Source organism: Apteryx mantelli, chromosome 19 (assembly GCF_036417845.1).
Source record: "Apteryx mantelli isolate bAptMan1 chromosome 19, bAptMan1.hap1, whole genome shotgun sequence".
Classification (NCBI taxonomy): domain Eukaryota; kingdom Metazoa; phylum Chordata; class Aves; order Apterygiformes; family Apterygidae; genus Apteryx; species Apteryx mantelli.
This window is the reverse complement of record NC_089996.1, coordinates 10,270,183-10,288,804: the sequence shown is the minus strand read 5'-3', so window position 1 is coordinate 10,288,804 and position 18,622 is coordinate 10,270,183. Positions and strand designations below refer to the sequence as shown.

The window sequence follows — 18,622 nt, the reverse complement described above, 5'->3', positions numbered from 1 at the left end:
AAGTGTTTGAAAATATGGCAAACAACATTCAAAGCAACATTTCCTCTCGGCAGAAACGCTGCCTGGCAAGAATCTTCCGCTTTGTGTGCCATCTAGGAGACAGTACTGCTTAAGTCAGCAAAGTTAGCAAATGCCAATGTAATAAGACTTATTAATTCAGGTCAAAAGCATGGCAAGGCAAAGACACCTGCTGAATGTGTGAAGCTAGCATATCTGTTGGATATTTTTTTCATCGGAGTTAGGACAATGCCAGTGGGTAAATTCCATGCATTGTATGCAGTTTAATTTACTCTCAGCACTCATCTCAATAAGTACTTTTGTAGTGAAAGACCTCAGCTGTTCTTCTGTATGCACATAAGTGCTGATGGCTTCAGGGACAGTCAAGCATGTTCCCCAGTCTAATTAAAAGAAAGATTTTTCTGCCAACTGTTTAGACCTCATAATTCCAGCCCATATAATCAGATTTCAAGACCCTCTATAGATTAATCTGTCTGGAGACTGAATCAGGACAGTCTAAATTTATATCTGAAAATTAGTCTTACTCATTCCCATCTGCCACAGTGGAAAATAGAAACAAGGTTATTTCGTGAGATAAAGTTCTTCCATCTTAACATAGTGGATGATGGGGCAGCAGCATGTTGCTTCTTGCATTAACATTTTTCACACTGGAGAGCAAAGGTAACTACTTTCAGTTTAGGATACAAGTGGAAAAATATCATTTCTTTAGAAGACATATCTGTCTTTAGTCAAGACTGCATGTTAAGAAGTAGTGAATGTTATTATACAAGACAATTTATTTCCTAGGAAGAGAAAGCAGCTTTTTACAAATAGGAAGGTACTATCAGTGCCGTAGCCATGTCAAAATCATGCTCCCATGGAAGATGTTCACCATCTTTCTTGTGTAAACTCTAGCCAATTAGCAATTTTATCCAACTTTCTTTTACCATGATAAAGACTGAGTTTTTAAGTCTTTAAACTAGGAGTCATGACTCCATTTGTTATTGAAGCGCTTCTTCCCAGAAGGAAGATGAATATTTAATCCAGGCAACCAGAAAAATCCTCATTCCCTTGGGTTATTCAGTGAAATCCAAACAGAGATCAGGATCGTGGGAAGTCATCTGCAGGTAGACTCGTCTGGAGAGTTCTGGTCCAATCCGCCGGGAGGTGGCTGTCACACCATCGCCACGGCGCACAAGGATATTAGCCAGCATGTTTTCCCGCTCCTCCTCTGAGGAACATTTACAGTAGGCCTAAAAGCAGTACAAAAGAATGACGGTATCATCCACTTGCATCCACTGTTCAAAAAAACATCAAAGCTATGCACTTGTGACTGCTCTCTTTCACAATTTGCACTCATTTTTCACCTGGTCTCTCTTCAAATTTCAAATGTGAGATTAGAGGCAGATGCAGAACCCATACTGCTTCATTAAAACAGAACAGACTCACTTAAGATTGCTAGGCATGCAGCTGCAATAGAAAGGAGTGAACATGTCAACTTGGGCTGTGTTACTGCAGTACAATGGTAGACTCTGTTGGCTTTTCTTACTGAAGGGAAACCCTTAAGCTCCTCAGTAACCTGCTCTGTAAAACCAAAGCAATGGGTGCAAATAAATCAGTTTCTTCAGTACCTTATTAAACAGTTCATACGGAATTGATGTGTCAGAATTAATACCAATTAAATGATTTCTTCCAGTCCTTACGTTAGTTGGCTGTATGCACAGTGCTCAGTATTTGCGAGGTATCCTTACCTGATCCAGAAGCTGAGGAGAAGGGTACGCAGACACAATGGCTTCAGCCATCTCCAAGCTGACCCGATTAAACTGTTGTATCTGCCTTTTCCAAACTTCTAAGAGACCCTTTCCAGAAGGATCCACTTTCACACCTCTGCACCACTCATTCTCTAAGTAGAAAGAGAATCCTGTCTTTTCCCGCTCTCGCCTATGGACAACAAAGGATGGGAAGATGAATGAGACGATGAAGCTATGAAAAAAATCCGATTCTTGCATCTCTTGTCATATGGCCAGAGAGAGAAAGATAGAGAACCATTTCTCACTCTGCACTGTTATAGATACCATTGGTGTTGAAGTAAATGCTAAAAATGTGACCATATTTTCTCTATATATATTACCAATTTCTTGTATAAGGATGAAAAAGCCCAGACAATCTGGCCTGTTGAAAAAGGAAAAGAACCAGTCCTGTATTTGGAAGCAATCCTGATACAAACCAATGTGTATACAAAGTGGGAAAAAGAATTCACTTTCAGGCTGTCAAAGATAATAGAATGCTTTTACATGCCATTTTTAAAGACATCTCTTTTCATGTCTGAGACATAAAATACTACAGCTGCTGTGACAGGAATGCTAGGATTGCATAAGACCACACAAGATGGCTTTCCAAGCTAGCACTGCATAACATGCTGCTGTCCTTATCAATGGAAGCAGATAAATGGTTCATTCTCAGTAGTGTCTGTCTTGGTTACATATTGAAGAATAAAAACTGGTGCTGTAAGAGCCCAACCTTATTTGCATTCCCTTCCCACTCCTGAATGCAGACTCAAAACAGGACCTTTACTTGACATGAAGTGAGAGTCCAACTTGAAATCAAGGTCTGTCCTCAACCCTCCCCAGGCATGACATCAGTTTCTAAGAACTAACCCTATTTTGAAGAAGTGGCATCAACAGTTGCTCTGCATTGCCTGCTCCTTTAAGATGCATTATACCGTGTCGCACTTCAGTACAGCTGTATACCTGTTATTCCCTCCCAGTAATCTTGAAAGTAAAGCCTCTCCCAAGAAGATATTAAAAAAAATCTCATCTGCTTACTCACTTGTATGGTGCTTCAGCTACTGCTTTAGTGAACATACTGACAAACTCTCCAAGCTCCTCCCAGCTCTCAGCAAGTCTGACTTGGACTTGCGTTTGCAGCTGCAGATCCACTAATGCCTGTAAACAGCAGTGGAAACAATAAATGGAACAATTCATCCTCTTATCCCATCAAACTCTGCTCCTGTCTGAAACAGAAAAGGGTTCATCACATCTGCAATAGGACAAAACCACCCACGCTCTCCCTGTTATGCGAACGGCTGGCTTGAGGCACTCAGGTGCGCAGGGGCAGCCTGTCTCCAGCTTGCGGAATAGCAGCTTAGTGCCACTTCAGCTGACAGCTCCTCAGTGGAAGGCTCTTGTTACATGCCAGCCACCCATTCCAGGACAGTGCTGATTTGCACGTTTAACTAGTGGGCTATGAAGGGTGAGAGATATTAACTCAGAGATTCATATTTCACTGTTGGGAATCAAGATGAATGAGACATGTCAGTCCCTGGGGGAGCAGATATGTAACTGAATAGTGGAGAACTAAATCCAAAGAGCTCTACCCACAGACTAACAAAAATTGAATTCCCCCACCTAAGAAAAAGCATGACTGGGTCAAATGCTCAATCAATGGCAGACAGGAACAGAGGCAACTGCTGCATGCCTGTTCTAAAGGTACTCACGTCTTCCACATCCAGTCTGGACACATCTGGGCCAGAATCCTTAGCTTTCTTTTTTCGCCGTTTTCCCTGTTCCTCTGCTTGGTCTCCATTCACTACTGCCTGTTGCAGTCTCTTTTTTGACTGAGCTCTGAGAGATCTAAGAAGAAGAAAATAAGATCAGGAGTTCACGTCAGCACAAATAGCACAGAAGACCAGGCTGCTGTGAAGTGCCTAACGATTCAGTACCAACACCCCTACTAGGAGATGCCAAATAGAAGAAACTGTCAAGGACTATTAAATACAAAAACATTACATCTGATTATGAAAATTCCTCAGCAGCAAATTTGGGGGAACTAGGAAAGTGTTCAAAGAAAGTATCCTAAACTTTCTGCCTCTTCTCATGCTCTGTCCTAGATATTTGGTGTTGGTCACTCATGGTGATAGGCTAGATGGACCTTTGTTTCTGTTTTTATATAACAAATAGTAGAGTAGTTCTGGTAGGAATATGTTTTATGTTCCAGTCTTTGCTAGAAGGAATTAATGTAAATACCTATGATATTTTTCAATGCCAGAGACAACATAAAAACCTTTGCAGGGAAAAAAGCCTAACCTGAAATAATTTTCTACTTCAACTACTGCCAGTGCTAGAATCTTCCCAGGCATTTTCTCTATCACACGAGCAACAAAGCTCTGTAATGTCTCCTTCTGTCCTTCTGTGCAGCCCTGGACTTCCTGCAAAGATCAACAGAAAAAAAAAGGAGTTAAACAATTTGAGTTATACAGGGCAGCCCAGCTCTAGGACAGAACAACCTACGGCCCCAATTCTGCAACTGGATCTTTGCAGAAGAAAAGGTCTGCTCACATATCTCCTCCTGCTGGACTAAGGTTTAGTTTCCTACTCTGAAAGGACACCGAGCCTGCCAATAAGCAAAGAAGCTTGTGTGTGTCTCAAGCCTCCTTCCAACACAGCAGAAAAGGAGTTCTATTCATGTCAATTCGAAAAGATTGTCAATGCTGGATATTTATAGAGTTTTGAATTAGGGTTTTTCTCTTTGTACTGAGCTCTAGATTCCATCGTTATCAGTATCATATCTGTGTACTATCTGATATTCTTGAAAAACAAATTTAATTTGAGAACAAGCATGAGCACAAAAATGCATACCTGTCTCATTAACAAAAGTACACAAAGTTGTGTTTATACTGGCTGTATATTGGTTGTACACAGACAATAGCTGATCTAGTATAAAGCTACAGCAGCAAAGACCACCCTTGATCTGTCAACATCTACTAGGACAATGTTACCTCTTCAAAAATCTATGAAGAGACAGCTTGTACCAGATAATAGCTTTGCATTATACGACCTTGTTTTTGATCCAGTACTGGCTTCTAAAACCAGAGTTTTAGTTTACTGGAACCATCACTTCCTTCTCACATTAAAACCTTCCTGCCATGAAAAGAGATGACAAATACCACCCTTTCAGCAAGGCATATTCAGAGAGTACAAAAAAGTCATAAGCAGTCTCACTTGTTTGTAGTTGTGAACCATGGACAAAAACTCCTCCAAGCGAAGCAGAACCAGAACATTTGGTTCTTCTGTCCATCCACTTTCTTCTTCAATCTGCCCAGATACAAAAACAAAAAAACAAACCAATAGTCTAACAACTCACTCAAACTGGTGCTCCCACTCAGAGCTCTGGGGTAGGAAGAAGTTTAGAAGACAGTTACTTGGGTTGCTAATGACTACTGCTATCTAGTGCAAATAGGAGAGGAAGAAAAAGGCAAGAATATCAAGATTTTGCTCCCACACCTGAGATGACACAGCCCTTCTTCTCCAAGTGATGCTGCAGGGAACAGTCTGACTCTCAATCACACAGGAATAATTCCCGGACTGCAAAGCACTGAGGACCTGTCCACCACCTTCTACCTGTAAGAGAACTGAAATTGGTGCAAGGGTCAGGCTTCCATAGCAAGAGCTGATAATTAATATAAGGCAGATGCAGGATGTGAGGAAAAGTACCTGGATCTAGCACCACCGTTATGTATTTCTGGCATTCCCCTGGTCGCTGAGCTTTCAACATATTGGCAAGAGCCTTCTTCCTTTCTTTTTCCTGCTCCTGTTGCCTCTTCCGTGCTTCGCGCTCCTTCCTCCTCTGCCATGCAGCCTGAGAGACCGTCTCCCTTTCTTTCTGACTATATTTTGACTTCTTTGGAGGGGGAGATGTTTCCAGACTTGCTTCTTTTCCCAAGAACCTGCTACTTCGGGCTGCAGAATCAGACGAACAGTCTGGCAGCGGGCACAAAGGTGGTCTCCCAGAACTGCACACGTCATCGTTTTGGCTACTACAAGACACTTCTCCAGACGGTGCCAGGGCTCTCGGGACCTCGGAAGACTTTGGAAGAGACTGTCCTCTGCTGTCAGGAGCCAACTGGTCAGTGCTCTGGCAGAGCCCAGTCCCCCCAGCTCTGCTTGCAGCATCCCCGCTGCCCGGCTGGGGGGCCTCGAAAGGCACAACGCTCGTTTTGCAGAGCCCGCTGTCGTGCAGTTTCCCCTTTAGCCTCTCCGACAGCGGGACGATCTCTACCTCACTCTCGCTGTCACTGCTCAGCATCACAACCGCTTCCACGCCCGGGCTGGCAGCCTGGCTGCCGGGAGCCCTTCGGCGCCTCGGGGAAGGGAGCGAGGAGCGCTCGGAGTCCGAGCTACAGGCCACCACGGCCCGCTGCGCCCGCCCTGGAGGCGGCTGCTGCAGGAAGGCGAAGGTGGGCAGCACCTCCTCGTCGCTCTCCGCCGCCATCCTCAGCGGCCTTCCCTCCGGGTGGCGGTTGGTCCGAACGCTCGTGCGCGCGCGGGTGGCGGTTGGCCGAACGCGCGCGTGCGCGCGCGTTCGGACCAACCGCCACCCGCGCGCGCCGGAAGCGGAGGCGACGCAACGCCGGGGGAAGATGGCGGCGCTGAGGCAGCTGCGTGAGTGAGGCGCTGAGGCGGCCGCGGGCGGGAACCTGCGCCCGGGCGGGGAGAGGAGGGAAGGGAAGGGAAGGGGGTTTGCCCGAGGGTAGGCCCGTTCTCGCGGCTCGGCGCCGCCGGTCCTGAGGCCTCGCCTCTCCTCAGGCCGCCGGCGCTGACAGGGGAGGGTGTCGGGCCCGAGTCTCTGGAGCCGTGCGGCTGCCCCGTCACGGAGTGATCCTCCCCGGTGATTGAGGACCTCGGGAGGTCTCTGGTCTGCCCTGCTCAAAGTAAGGCCAACTCTGAGCTCGGACCACGTTGCTCAGGGCTTTATCGTTCTGTCTCAAACCCCCTTCACGATGGAGACTTGCACGAGCTTCTCTAGGCAGCTTGTTCCACTGCTTGACTGTGCTCAAGGGAAAAAAAAGTCAATTTTGGAAAAACACTCTTCATGTGCATTACATAGAGATCAAACAGCAAGGCGGGGGCGCTCTGTCCCTGTTCAATGCAATAGCTAGGAGGCCTAAAAATCCCTTTTGTTATCCGGAAGTGTTATATTCGGGAATATTGCCATAATTTCTGCATGGAGGTCAGCGTTTTGAAGTTTTAGCATTGATATTTAGTGTGACTTCTATCAAATTGCAAATTCTGTCTCTTGGTATTTCACTCTACAGATAGACTGCTTTTCCCCCATATTTGATGCATTGAAGTTTACTTTTTGTTAGCCAGCTTTTTTCATACAACACAAAATATAACTTTGGAATCAGCAGCAGTTCTTTTCTTGGGTAAAAGTTAACTAGATTCTAACTTAGTAGAATTTGTGTATATGAAACTTTGTAAACCCCATTCATCTTTCTTCGTTTCTCTGTAGTTTGTTAAGTCTCAGCTCCCTTTTTATACTTAAAGAGTATCAAACATTGAAGTTGACCATTCTTTGTAGAGCTGCTTCCCTCCTCTCTATGATATTTTAGCTCACTGAGTATCTATGATAATTTAATTAAGATTAAAGTAACTCAGTGCTTCTACTTTGAATAAGGAAACAAGAATGTTATGATAGCCACTCTTCTTTACTAACTTGCTGCTGAAGAGGTTAAATGCTAAAGAGGTTAAATCCCTCGATTTAGAAAAAATTGGGTATGGCTGCTGACTGCACAAAAAAAGAACTAAAGAGATTTGTAAAAAGAAGTAATTATATCTCAGTCATTTTTTTACAGAGAGAAGTTCACTGAAGAGTCAGCTTTCTTGATAAGAAAATCAGTGTATTCACTCAAAGTGTCTTTTCTTTTCTGAAGAAAGAACTTTGTGGTGTGAATGATATTTTGTGTTCCAGAGACATCGGTTACTGTAATAACTGCTTTCTTTTTCCTTGACTTGTCCTGATTGTAACTCAAGGAGCTGCATAAAATGCTTAAATTAGTTTTTGTTCAGGGTGGTAATTATATCTGCGCTTTTATACTTTCCTGAATGGAAGTCTTAACATTTTGTAGTCTTACAGATGAGACTATTTAAATAAATCCAATTCAGTTGAAGGGGAGACCAAAACACAGATCACAATTTGTCTTTTCTCAAAGCTATATTAGGCCAATACATAGCAACCAGTAGCTTAAGTAGCTCATAGATTTTCAAGGTGTTACTGAAATATGAATTTGTATATGTACCTTAACACCATTGCTGAGAATTTTATTCTCCCCTGGGTAGCAGCAGTTCTTGAGATGTGGCCTCTTTGCAGAAGATTTGGTCCACAGTGGTCTAACCATGATTTAATTTTGTAGTAATATTTTTCCTCAGGGCTTTCTTTTGTCTTTACCTTTAAAATTTATATTGACTGATAGTCTTTTTTTCAAGTTTAAAGGAAGAGTATTAATTTTTTTTTCAGCCGAGATTTTTTTTGTTGTTGTTCTCACTCCGAATCTAGTTCTAGCTGCTCCGCGAACAAGCCTGGTTGCTGTGAGATGTGCTTCTAAGAAAGCTGGGGGCAGCTCAAAAAATTTAGGTGGTCGCAGCCCTGGGAAACGCTATGGAGCAAAAAAAGTAGATGGTAAGTAAAGGCATCTGTTTAGTAGTCTTATCTGTGTTGCAGGGTGTGTACTGTGTTGCAACTCCACAGGTTATCCCCTGCTACGGGTGTTAGATTTTAACTGCCGAGTGTTTCGGAAGGGGGTGGCCTGGGCTCACTTTCAAGAGAAAGGAAACAGGAGGTTCAGCAAAACCTCACCATCAACAGTCACACCAGTCACCAGCAGGAGGGCAGGGTGAGTCAGCCTCCCTCTCAGATGGGCCTCCATGCAGCCAGCTGAAATTACCTATAGAAAACATGCTTTGAGGTCTAACTTTACCTCTCTCTGGAGAGTCTGGGAGGAGGGGTACACTCTGGGGCACCTGATAACTCAAATGCACTTTCACCCCATGCTGTTTTCAAAAGCTGGGCATCTTAGATGTTTACAAAGGGGAGAATTATGAGGCTTAGCAGAAGCCAAAGTACAGATTCATGCAGTTGAGTGCTTAATAATTAGTAGGTTTGCTGATGAAAACAAATCAATGTAAAAAGGTAATAAAACAAATGCCGTTAGCAAACAGAAAATGCCCTGTACCCTGCAAGTAATCTTTTCAAAGATTAGAATTGCTTTTTGCCATTGTGCATCAATTGCCCTCTATTTCTTGCCAATAGCATTTGTGTTTAGATGCTTTTAGAATTTGAAGTCATTTTTCCTTACAAAATCTCACAGAAAGCTGGTTTTGTAAGTCCTAGAACTGTCCGTATTCTGCCAGCTCTAGGGCTTGAGGGACCTCCATTCCTCTGCAGTCTGACTGTGTAACTCTGTTGCAGGTACATTTGTGCACGCAGGCAACATTTTGGCTACACAGCGGTTGATACGCTGGCATCCAGGGGCTCATGTAAGTTGCTTTTCCATCTCTTCTTCAGTTCTCAAGAGAACAGCAGCCCACAACAGGGTCCCACAGTCAATGCCTCTTCTCTTACAAGCTGTTTCTTAATTTCTTCCCCAGTATTCCATATAATCCTGAAATTTGGTTTCATTACCTGCTATTTCTTAGTCACAAAGCCTGCTTAGAATTATCTGTTCCCATGTGACTTGGGAAAGTACTGAGAGTTATGAATATCCTGAAAGACTTCTGTAACCTAACTGGGCTCTTGTACTTCAGGGTGGAATTAGTATCTCCTCCCTTGTAATGAAAAACATTACATACTGTTTGCTGGAAGCAAGTAATGTGGGGTTTTTTTCATTCTAAAATACAAAACAGCAGCTGCTTTTGAAGCCAGGATATCAAACAAGGCAGACTGATGATCAGATCTGCTTTAGTGGTGTACTTCCAACCTTTCCTTTCTAACAGTGTGCTTGTCCTCTTCCAGGTGGGGATAGGCCGTAACAAGACACTTTACGCTCTGGAGGATGGGATTGTGAGATACACCAAAGAGGTCTACGTACCTCCGCCCCGCAGCAGTGAGAGCAGGGAGGTGATCTGTCAACTACCGAAAGGAGCAATTCTTTACAAAACCTTCATCAGTGTTATCCCTACCACGGAAGTAGGAAGCTTCAAACTGGTCAACATGCTTTGAGCTTCCTACATCATGTAGGAGCAGCAGGAACTGCTGGGACAGATCACTATAGCTGGTCTGGCATCCTAGGATGCCGTGTGCCTGGAAGAATATTCTAGCTCTGAAGATATTTGCGTAGGACTCTTCTTGCTTCTAAAGCACATATGGTTGGTACTTGGACACTGGAATCACCTGCTGGCATTTATAAGAGGGTTTAATAAATGCTATGGGTTTCTTGAGTGTCTTGACTGTTCACAGAATATATGGTGCTTATGCTCATTTATGCAGCTGTCTCTCTCTGGAGAACCTGTTCCACTGTTTCCTTGGATTAGTTAACTTCAGAATCACTCTTACATCAGTTCTTTTCCCACTAATAATTTCCTGTCAAGTTTTAATCATCTTTAGACATTACTGTTATATTTGTGTATTAATTCTAGATACTGCAGAAGAGGACAGATCCTCTTCCACTAGCACCTAACTCTGCATCCCAGGAAGCTAGTTTTTTTTCTTAATAACTAACTCATCTCACTGATTAACTCCAATACTATCCCTGAAAGTGTTCCATTTACTAGCCATGTGAGGTAAGTTTACATTCCTAAGACTAACTCATGACTAATTTTAGAGTGCCTGGGAGTGCACAAGTCTGGGATGGTATTTGAAACTCAGCTGCTGGAGGCCATGAGGTGTATCATAAAGCCATAATCCAGACTATCCTTTTATTTTTTCTGAGTCATTCCATGGTTGCTTATGTTGCTCAAAGAGACAGGAGCCCAAATGCCTGGTGGCCAAACTGATCTCACTTTATCTACAGCTTTGTAAACAATTTTTAAAACAATTGTTTTGCAGTAGAAAATGGTATCAAAATTGGTGGTGTAATGACACCAGGCTTGACATTACTAGATTGTCTGCTCTGCAAAAGAAGACTAAGTAAACTGGGTTAACCACATATTTCCACATTTGCTTCTTTATGTCCTTCATAGAGACCACCAGCTATTCCCTCCATGCTTCTATCCTTTCCCAGCTGCATGTCCAGTCGCTCAGTTTGTCTTGTTGGTCTCTATTTGCATTCAGCACTTCAAGTAACACAAACTCCTGGATCTTGAATCTGGAATCTCCTGGACACCTGAATCTTTATCTCAAGTTCGTACAAAATTGCTCTAAATCCCAGAGGAATGTTGCTGTGAGAGCACATAGTGATGCTCTGATGCAGATTCATTCTGTTACTCTCAGGTCAGGATTCCCACCTGGTACCTGATATGCTGATAAAGAAAGCCATTTTATAACCTAAGAAATAAGTGAAGTAGTAGAAGATGACCACCTTCTGAGGTCTAATACTTGGTATGCTTGGCAGTACTTGCCACAGCCTCACAGAGGTATGTTACGCTCAGCTGCCTCAACAGGCTCTGGCTGAGCAGACCTTTGCTTTGCTCCCTGTGTAGAACAAAGTAGCTCGCCTCTGGTAACAGTACATTTGGCAGAGAGCAGAGCAAGCAGACATCCCTGGTTATTCTGGAGAAAGAGCAATATTTGGTGGTGGCTCTGCTTTTATCCTTGTGCTGCAGGATGGAAGTCTCCACTGGCTGGGTCCGACTTGCCTGTGTGTTTCTCGGCTGATTGCAAATCTGGGTGAAGGTCTCAGGTTTGGCTGTTCCCTGCAGACAAGAACAATGTCACAGGCACTTCCATCATTGACACCACAGGAAGATGGAGTATCTTGAGGTTGAGTCCTTACACTGCTGTGTTCCTCTGAGTTTGGTAGCTGACAGGGGCCTGGAAAGGGTCTGGCATGCCATGTCTGTCCAAGGTCTCTGAGCTTACTACTGTTCCTGAGAAAGCTGGAGGATGCCTTAGAGCATGCTCGTAGGGAGGTGGCATCTATAAAAGAGAAAGAGTATTACAGCTGATCAGAAATAACAGAGATTATCCCACTTCTTCCTAGAGCATGCAACACAAGACTCACAGCCACCACATCCCTGAAATTAAATTCCTGTAATCCTTAACATGCTGCTGGCTAGATGAACACCTGGAAGATCAGCGCATAGCACCAGTTTGTAACATGGAGGGCAGAAGTCTACTGGAGCAGCTACCGTATATTCCACCTGCTCCCGCTTCACACACTCTCTGTGCCAAACTGCTGTTCTTCCCTTTTGTTGAAAGAGGGTTGTTGCTTGCTTGCTTTTGACCAAGTATAAATTGCTGTACAGTTGTTTATATAAGCACCTAGAAACCAGACTTTATCCAGATTTTGATAGGGAGTCTCACTGCATAGCGGCAACAGGGGAATTCTGAGCTGTAGTTACTTTATGTTTTGGCAGAGCTGGGCTAGCTTTCTCTCTTCCCACAGAGAATGACAGCAGTGGCACAGGGGATGTTGTTGAAGAGCTCCCACTGCAGCGCGTGGTACTCACTGCTGCCATGGCTGCTGAAGCTAGCTGTGCTAATACCAGCGAGTGCTGTGATCACCCCTCCTAACTGTAAATGGCATTACCCTGCCCCCCTCTTCTGGGCAAGTCACCTGGGCTTGGATCAAGAAATTTTAAGTGCCCGGCTCATCATCCTTGGGGAGTCTGGGCCTTACTCTCCCGTGCCTTTAGCGCTCTGGTTTTCAGGGCAGGTATCATTAGTTATGACTCCAAACACTGAGTGCCAAAGGGGGCAAGTGCCAAGTTAGCGGAGTGCTGACCATGGCAAACTTTTTGATGCAGCTTTAAGAGCTCAAAATCCAGGTAAACGACTGAGCCTTTTAGTGCCCTACTACAGGTTTCAAATGTTTCTATTCTGCTTTAGTCAATAAGGCCTTTTTGTCCTACAGGAGTCTCTTGGCAGACGCACTTGCTTTTCTTTGTTCTGTTGGGGGAGGTGCAAGTCTTAAACATCCTAACAAGCAAAAACCTCCAGCTCATAAATAAGCCATAAGCATTTCAAGATAACAGTGAGGGGCCTGTCAGAGATGCCCCGTAGGGAGAAGGGAGCGAGAGACCTTGGAAGCCTTACAGATCTAAAAATAACATTCCCAGCTTGGACTTCTACCGAGCAGATGATCCAGAGGGCCTGCCCTTTCATCAGCAGCTCTGCCCTTCCTCCCTGCACAGGCATTGCTGCAAATGCACCAGGCGAGATCAATCATTAACCGGCACAGATGTACACAGCCGGAGCCTCCTGGAACGCTGTGTGCCTTTGCCAGAGATAAAGGCTATCAGAGAAAGACAATTGCAGAGAACAGAGTCCTTTGCTACTGCAAATTGCTGAAGCAAGACCTAGATACAGAGCGGAGGAAGACTGCTCCTGGGCCCCTGCCAGCTGAGAACAGCCTTGTGCACAGGACAGCTTACCTCCTGGGAAGGGTCTGCCCACAGCCCAAACCTCTCGGCAATCATCTGATGGATTTCCCGCTGGCGATCTTTCTTCCGCACGCTCTCATAGCTTGGCAAGTGAGACTGTTCCCAGGAAGGGAGTTGGTAGCTGCTCGGGGTTCCAACGCAGAATAGCTCATCTCCCTAGAAATACCCAGCCCAGAAGAGAAACCTCAGTGCACTGGTCTCTGTCTTAGTTGGAAGTTCATGGCCTGGTGTCACCTCAAGTTACTTCAGAGTGTGGAGTCATGAGTGCCCTTCCTTGGATCCTGAAGGAGGAAATCTGCAAACCCTCCCTGGAGCCTGATCTTGGAGGTAATTACACCACAGTCTCATGATGCAGACCTGCTTTGCAAGATCCCAGGCCAAGAGGGATCTGCCTGGCACTAAATGCCAAAACATCTCATGGCAGGGGGATGTAGCACCCTGTGGCCCTCCTCAAAGGGCTATAACATGCAGACAGCACTTCTCAAAGTTGCTCTAGATACTGTAGTACCCAAGAGCCTCCCAGGCACCCATAACCAAAGCCCCTTCCCAAGTTCATCAGGATCTTTGCTACCATTTCCCCCGCCCCCGGCTCCTGTTAGGGAAGACGGTGTCAGCCAACGTCACCTGCATGCCAGGATTCTCGGCAGCGCTCTCCAGTCGCGACGCTCCATGCTGGGGTCCCACCAGCCGCTGGCTGCTGCTGAAGTATGGAGGGGGGCAGTCCTGTAACAAGGGGTTAGGGAGGAGAACGTGAGTGCAAGCAGAAATCCCCAACATCCTGCCCGACAGCAAGCAGCGCTCAGGCAGCCTGCACGGGACAGCCCGGGAAGCGCGAGCTGGAGTGGCTCGCCGCTGGTGAGAGCACCTGGAAACGAGCCTGCTCGGCTGCTCTTCGCACCCAACGGGTGCATTCGTCACCCTAGCAGGGCTCAGTGCTCTCCCTTCGGTTTCCTCGCTGTGCTCGGCTTTGGCAGCCCCCCGCCGTGCTGCTTTAGCTCTGGGTGGAGAGCCGCTAGCTCTGCCTGCCTGGCACACAAGGCTCCCACCCCTGGCAGCCAGCCTGCGGCCTGACCAGTTACCGATGCCGACTGCTATGGGCACCTCCTCACCATGGAGCGCAGGGCCCTCCGAGCCCCGGAGCCACCGACACCTCCGCCTGGCACAGCGAGCAGAGAGCAGCCTGGCCCCAAAGGCAGAGCTTCACTCAAGCTCAGCAGAATCATCATCGTCTGGGGGATGGAGGACAACAACCGCCCAACTATTCCACTAATAAAGATAAGAGCTCAGTCATATGCTCAAGGTGACAGAATTTGTAAATGCTTATCTAAAGGAAGTCATTTCAGGATAATGTGGCAAGCAAATTCAAAGAACAGTAGCCGTTCTGTTCCTGAGTGAATAGACTTGCCCCAGTTAAACTGAGTTCCCTGCCAAGGTGCTGAGCAACAGCAAGCAGAGACCCCTCTTGTGGGGAGGAGTCCCTCGTGTGAGAGCCAGGACTCAAGTTCTAGGAACTTCTTTGTTCCCCAAAAGCCCCACTTCTGCCAGCAGTAAATAGCCCAGCATCACCATGTTATCTGCAGAGAAAGTGAGGTGGCAGATTGCCATCCGGGGCTCGGTCAGGACAGTCACGTCTAGTGCCCATGAGCGCAAAAATCCACGTGCGCCTTTCTCAGGCACAGAGGGTTTTATGTTCCAGCTGGTCTAGTTCTGCCCCCGTGGCATCGGCAAGCTTATACCTCTCGGCAGCCGGAGGCTCAGCCTGCGGAAGCAGTTTAGGCCCAAGCGGGCTCTTGTTGTCTCTCTGGCTTCAGAGCAAATCCCACCCAGCTCCTCTTTGCACTCCCCTCCCTAACTGGGGGCCCTTCAAGAGCAACCAGGGATCTGAAGTGTGAACTACAAACGAAAGATTTGCTTTTGCTATTAACAGCTTAGGAAACATTTGTCTCAGCCCTACCGCACAGTTACAGAAGCCATAGGGAAAAATAGGTTGGCCGTGCGTATAATTGTTCTTTGTTTTAATATTGATTAGCAAAACCAGTACAACCAGTGCAGCTATACCAGCTTGAAAGCTGCCTCACACCAGTACAGCTGCTTCACTTTTTCTTACAGAAATGCATCCTATGTACGGGCACGTACTGACAGGGACCCTGCAGACAGCTGAAACAGCAGAAGTAGTTACCAGCCCCTCCCCCCAAGAGGATCCAGTCTTACTCCTACGGGAAAAGACCTATCTATCTATATATATTCCTTGTCCCATATATATCTATTCACATCCACATCCCTCTATCCACACTCCCCCTTGCTAAAGGCAAGATGCCTTCTCCTTTACCACCCACCCAAGAGCCAAGCCCGACCACTGCAAAGGCTCTGTAGCTCACTGCGGTTTCTCTGGGGCTGGCGCAGCAGCACAGTTACCCCAAACCAGCACCGCCACCAGGCAGGGGACAGTGCTCACGCGACACAAGCCGGGCCAGCGCCCAGATCACGCTCTCAACCGACCTGCCCAGTCACCTGCTCCAGCCCCCTTCCTCACCAAACGCGAGCACCTCACCCGAGCAAACGGCCCTAGAGCCAAGATGCCCCCTTTGGGGGACAACTACACGTCCCCAGCCCCTACGAGGGGGGAAAGGGGTGGGTGGCCAGAAGTGAGGACTTTGCACGGCCTCCGAGAGCAGCTCTGCAGAGCGAGAAGTGCAGCCGAGCAGTGAGAGCTCTCTCCCTTGCGCGTGCCACGGACAAGCAGGCTGCAGAGAGCAAGGGGGGGAAAGGAGCAGATCCAGCGAAGCGTGCAGGGGACACCAGCAGGGCAGCCTGTTTCCGCTGTGATTTCTGCTGGGGGTTTCTCAGCCTGGGGTACCAGCGGGACTATTAGATTTGCCTTTCACTGAACAAAGTTCTCCCTCCCCTGCTAGCTGAGGCTGAAGGTGAGCGTCCCCTCTGCTCCAGGGGACTCTCGATCCTCCTCCCGAACCACCGTCACCGTGGCCTGTGGAGGCCAAACTTTCCCCAGGCAGAAGCTACCACAAAGGCTGCGCTGGCTGAACATACTGCTCTTTTCCCCTCACCAGCTTCCCCACTCGAAAGCCCCAGGAAATTGCAGACGCAAGTGAAAGGGCTTTGTGTCGCGCTGCTCCGCGCCCGGGATCTGCGCACAACAGAGCTAGTTGCCGGGATGCAGGCGCTGGAGAGCGGCATTGTCTGCCTTGCACTGAGCTTTCCAGCCCCCTTCCCCGCTGTGCCCCTTTCCTGGAAAGCAGGGCGGCATGGAGGAGCCTGCTCTGAACACGCACGTGCTGGGGGAGGAGACCCCCCTGCATGCTGCCGGTGGAGCCAGGGGAACCTGCTCGTCTCGGGCCTGGAGGATATTGCCCCCAACAGCCTGCTTTCGACCCCCGCCTCTACAGCCAGGCGCGTTTGGGTGGACGGACCTCTTGGATAGAGTGGGAACACCAAGGAGGGAAGCGTGAGGGATGGGAGACAGAGCCGCTCTGTGTCGGTGGGCGAGCAGCGTCACGCGCTGCCCCCGTGCAAAAGGGGAGCCAGGCTGCTCTTCAGCTTGCGACCTGTGATCCGACCCCGGAGACCACAGCACAAAGAAACGAGGGATGTGACCAGCAGCTTTGATGGTGTGGGACTTGCCGGCAGGCAGAAGCGAGGGGAGGATACTCACATACTGGCTAGGACTCTGGAAGAAGCGGCACGAGCAGAGAAACTGGCAACACATGGGGTCCCGGTGATACAAGAGCAGCAGCAGGACCAGAATCGCCACGATGAACACAGACGTGGACACCGCTGCCAGGAGAAGGGAGAAGAAATGAATGGAGCCAGTAGCCTGCTGTGCCTGGCAGAGCCTTCCAGCAACCTCCTCCCTTCATCCCCCTGGGTCTCTAAGGAAAGAGCAGGCTTAGACAAGCACAGACAGACTGGCTCCCCTGCTCTCCATCCCAAGGACGCTGAAAGCCCCATTGCCCCTGACATCTCTCTCTCCCTAAAAAGATCAGGAACAAACCACAAAGCCACAGGGGTTCCAGCCAATCCTGAATCCAAAGCAAACCCCGTACAAGTTAAGCAAGCGCACTGGGACCGGCCCTAGCACTGATCGGGACCTCCAACAAGCAAGTGCCTTCCCATTTGGGCTTGCAAAGCACTCTGCTCAGACTCCCAGCACCTCAAGACAGGGTCTTATTTGCAAGTCCTTTTGTATACGAGGAACTTTTGACTCCTAGTCAGGCCACGCTCTGCTCTGCAAAGCCTCTGCTCGTTATCCAGCTCGGCACTGCCACGCAGGGAAAGGCAGAAGCGAAGATCTGCTGAGGGCAGGCAGCGAGAAGCAAACCCCACGCTCAGAGCACAAAGCCTTGCGTTTCCCTTGCGCTTAGGGCACCACGTTTTCAGAAGAACCTGCAAGCCTTCGCGCTCCTTGCGGGTAAAGCCCTCGTTTAGGGACTCGGCTGGAGCGCTGCGGAGAACCTCTCGCCCTTGGTTCCCCCCTCGACCACCGTTCGCTGCCTCCCAAAGCTACGCGACGGGGTTACGGCAAGAGCCCCGCACTGCGCGGCCCCTCCGAGGGTCTCCAGCGCCAGGTCTCCAGCGACCGGAGCGGCCGCCCCCAGCCCCGCGCCCGGGCGCCGAGCGGCGCAACCTGCCCGCGCCTCCCCGCGCCCCGCGCCGCCCGCCCGGGCCCCGCCACTCACTCGCCGCCACCACGATGGCCAAGACGTTGCTGTCCATGGCCGCGCCGGCGGCCGGGGCGCGCGTCAGCGCCTCGCCGGCCTGCGCCATCCCGGCGCTGCCTCGCCGCCCGCCCCCGCTCGCCTCGCCGCGCCGGACTGGTGCGGACTCCGCCGGAGCGCTGCGCTGCGGTGCGATCCGCTCCCGGGCGCGGCGAGCGCCGCCCTGCCCCTGCCCCGCGGCCCGGCGGCGCTCGGCAACACCGGGCGGCCCCGCGCCGCCGCCGCCGGCGTCCGCGCCGCCGCCCCTCATTGGCCGCCGCCCCGCCCCCCGCCGCCCCCCATTGGTCCGCAGGCGGGGGAGGCGGGGTGGCCACATGCGCCGGCGGAACGCGGCGCCGGCGGTTGCCGCGGCGACGCGCACGTGGCGCGGGGGTGGCGCGCTCGGGACGGGGGGGCGGGGGGGGGGGGAGAGGAGCCGCGCGCGGCCCCGCGGCCGTAGCGCGCGCCGCCGCCGCCCCGGGGCAGCCGCAGCCCCGGCCCCGCCGAGCGGAGCGGAGCCCCCGCGCAGCGAGCAGCCCCCCGGGGCCGCGACAGGACGTGCCGCTAATTAGTTAATTAGCATTTGAACGCTAAACG

General features: G+C 49.0%; 3 protein-coding genes across 3 annotated transcripts; 1 reads left to right on the top strand and 2 right to left on the bottom strand.

The window, feature by feature from the left end:
- Positions 1-776: 776 nt before the first annotated feature.
- Positions 777-6,336, bottom strand: EME1 (essential meiotic structure-specific endonuclease 1). The gene is made up of 8 exons (XM_067308489.1): positions 5,490-6,336; positions 5,280-5,407; positions 4,998-5,090; positions 4,083-4,204; positions 3,494-3,629; positions 2,827-2,942; positions 1,749-1,938; positions 777-1,250 (listed from the first exon to the last, which is right to left on the bottom strand). Exons 1-8 carry the CDS (start codon positions 6,265-6,267, stop codon positions 1,074-1,076), a joined length of 1,740 nt encoding a protein of 579 aa, XP_067164590.1. The 5' UTR covers positions 6,268-6,336; the 3' UTR covers positions 777-1,073.
- A 59-nt stretch (positions 6,337-6,395) lies between these two features.
- Positions 6,396-10,212, top strand: MRPL27 (mitochondrial ribosomal protein L27). The gene is made up of 4 exons (XM_013961721.2): positions 6,396-6,437; positions 8,332-8,454; positions 9,244-9,311; positions 9,787-10,212. The coding sequence occupies exons 1-4, from the start codon at positions 6,416-6,418 to the stop codon at positions 9,991-9,993; spliced, it is 420 nt and encodes a 139-aa protein (XP_013817175.1). The 5' UTR covers positions 6,396-6,415; the 3' UTR covers positions 9,994-10,212.
- A 535-nt stretch (positions 10,213-10,747) lies between these two features.
- LOC106500041 (uncharacterized) lies at positions 10,748-18,111 on the bottom strand. The gene is made up of 6 exons (XM_067308375.1): positions 18,008-18,111; positions 16,984-17,105; positions 13,938-14,036; positions 13,305-13,469; positions 11,705-11,847; positions 10,748-11,624 (listed from the first exon to the last, which is right to left on the bottom strand). The coding sequence occupies exons 1-6, from the start codon at positions 18,093-18,095 to the stop codon at positions 11,477-11,479; spliced, it is 765 nt and encodes a 254-aa protein (XP_067164476.1). The 5' UTR covers positions 18,096-18,111; the 3' UTR covers positions 10,748-11,476.
- Positions 18,112-18,622: the final 511 nt, after the last annotated feature.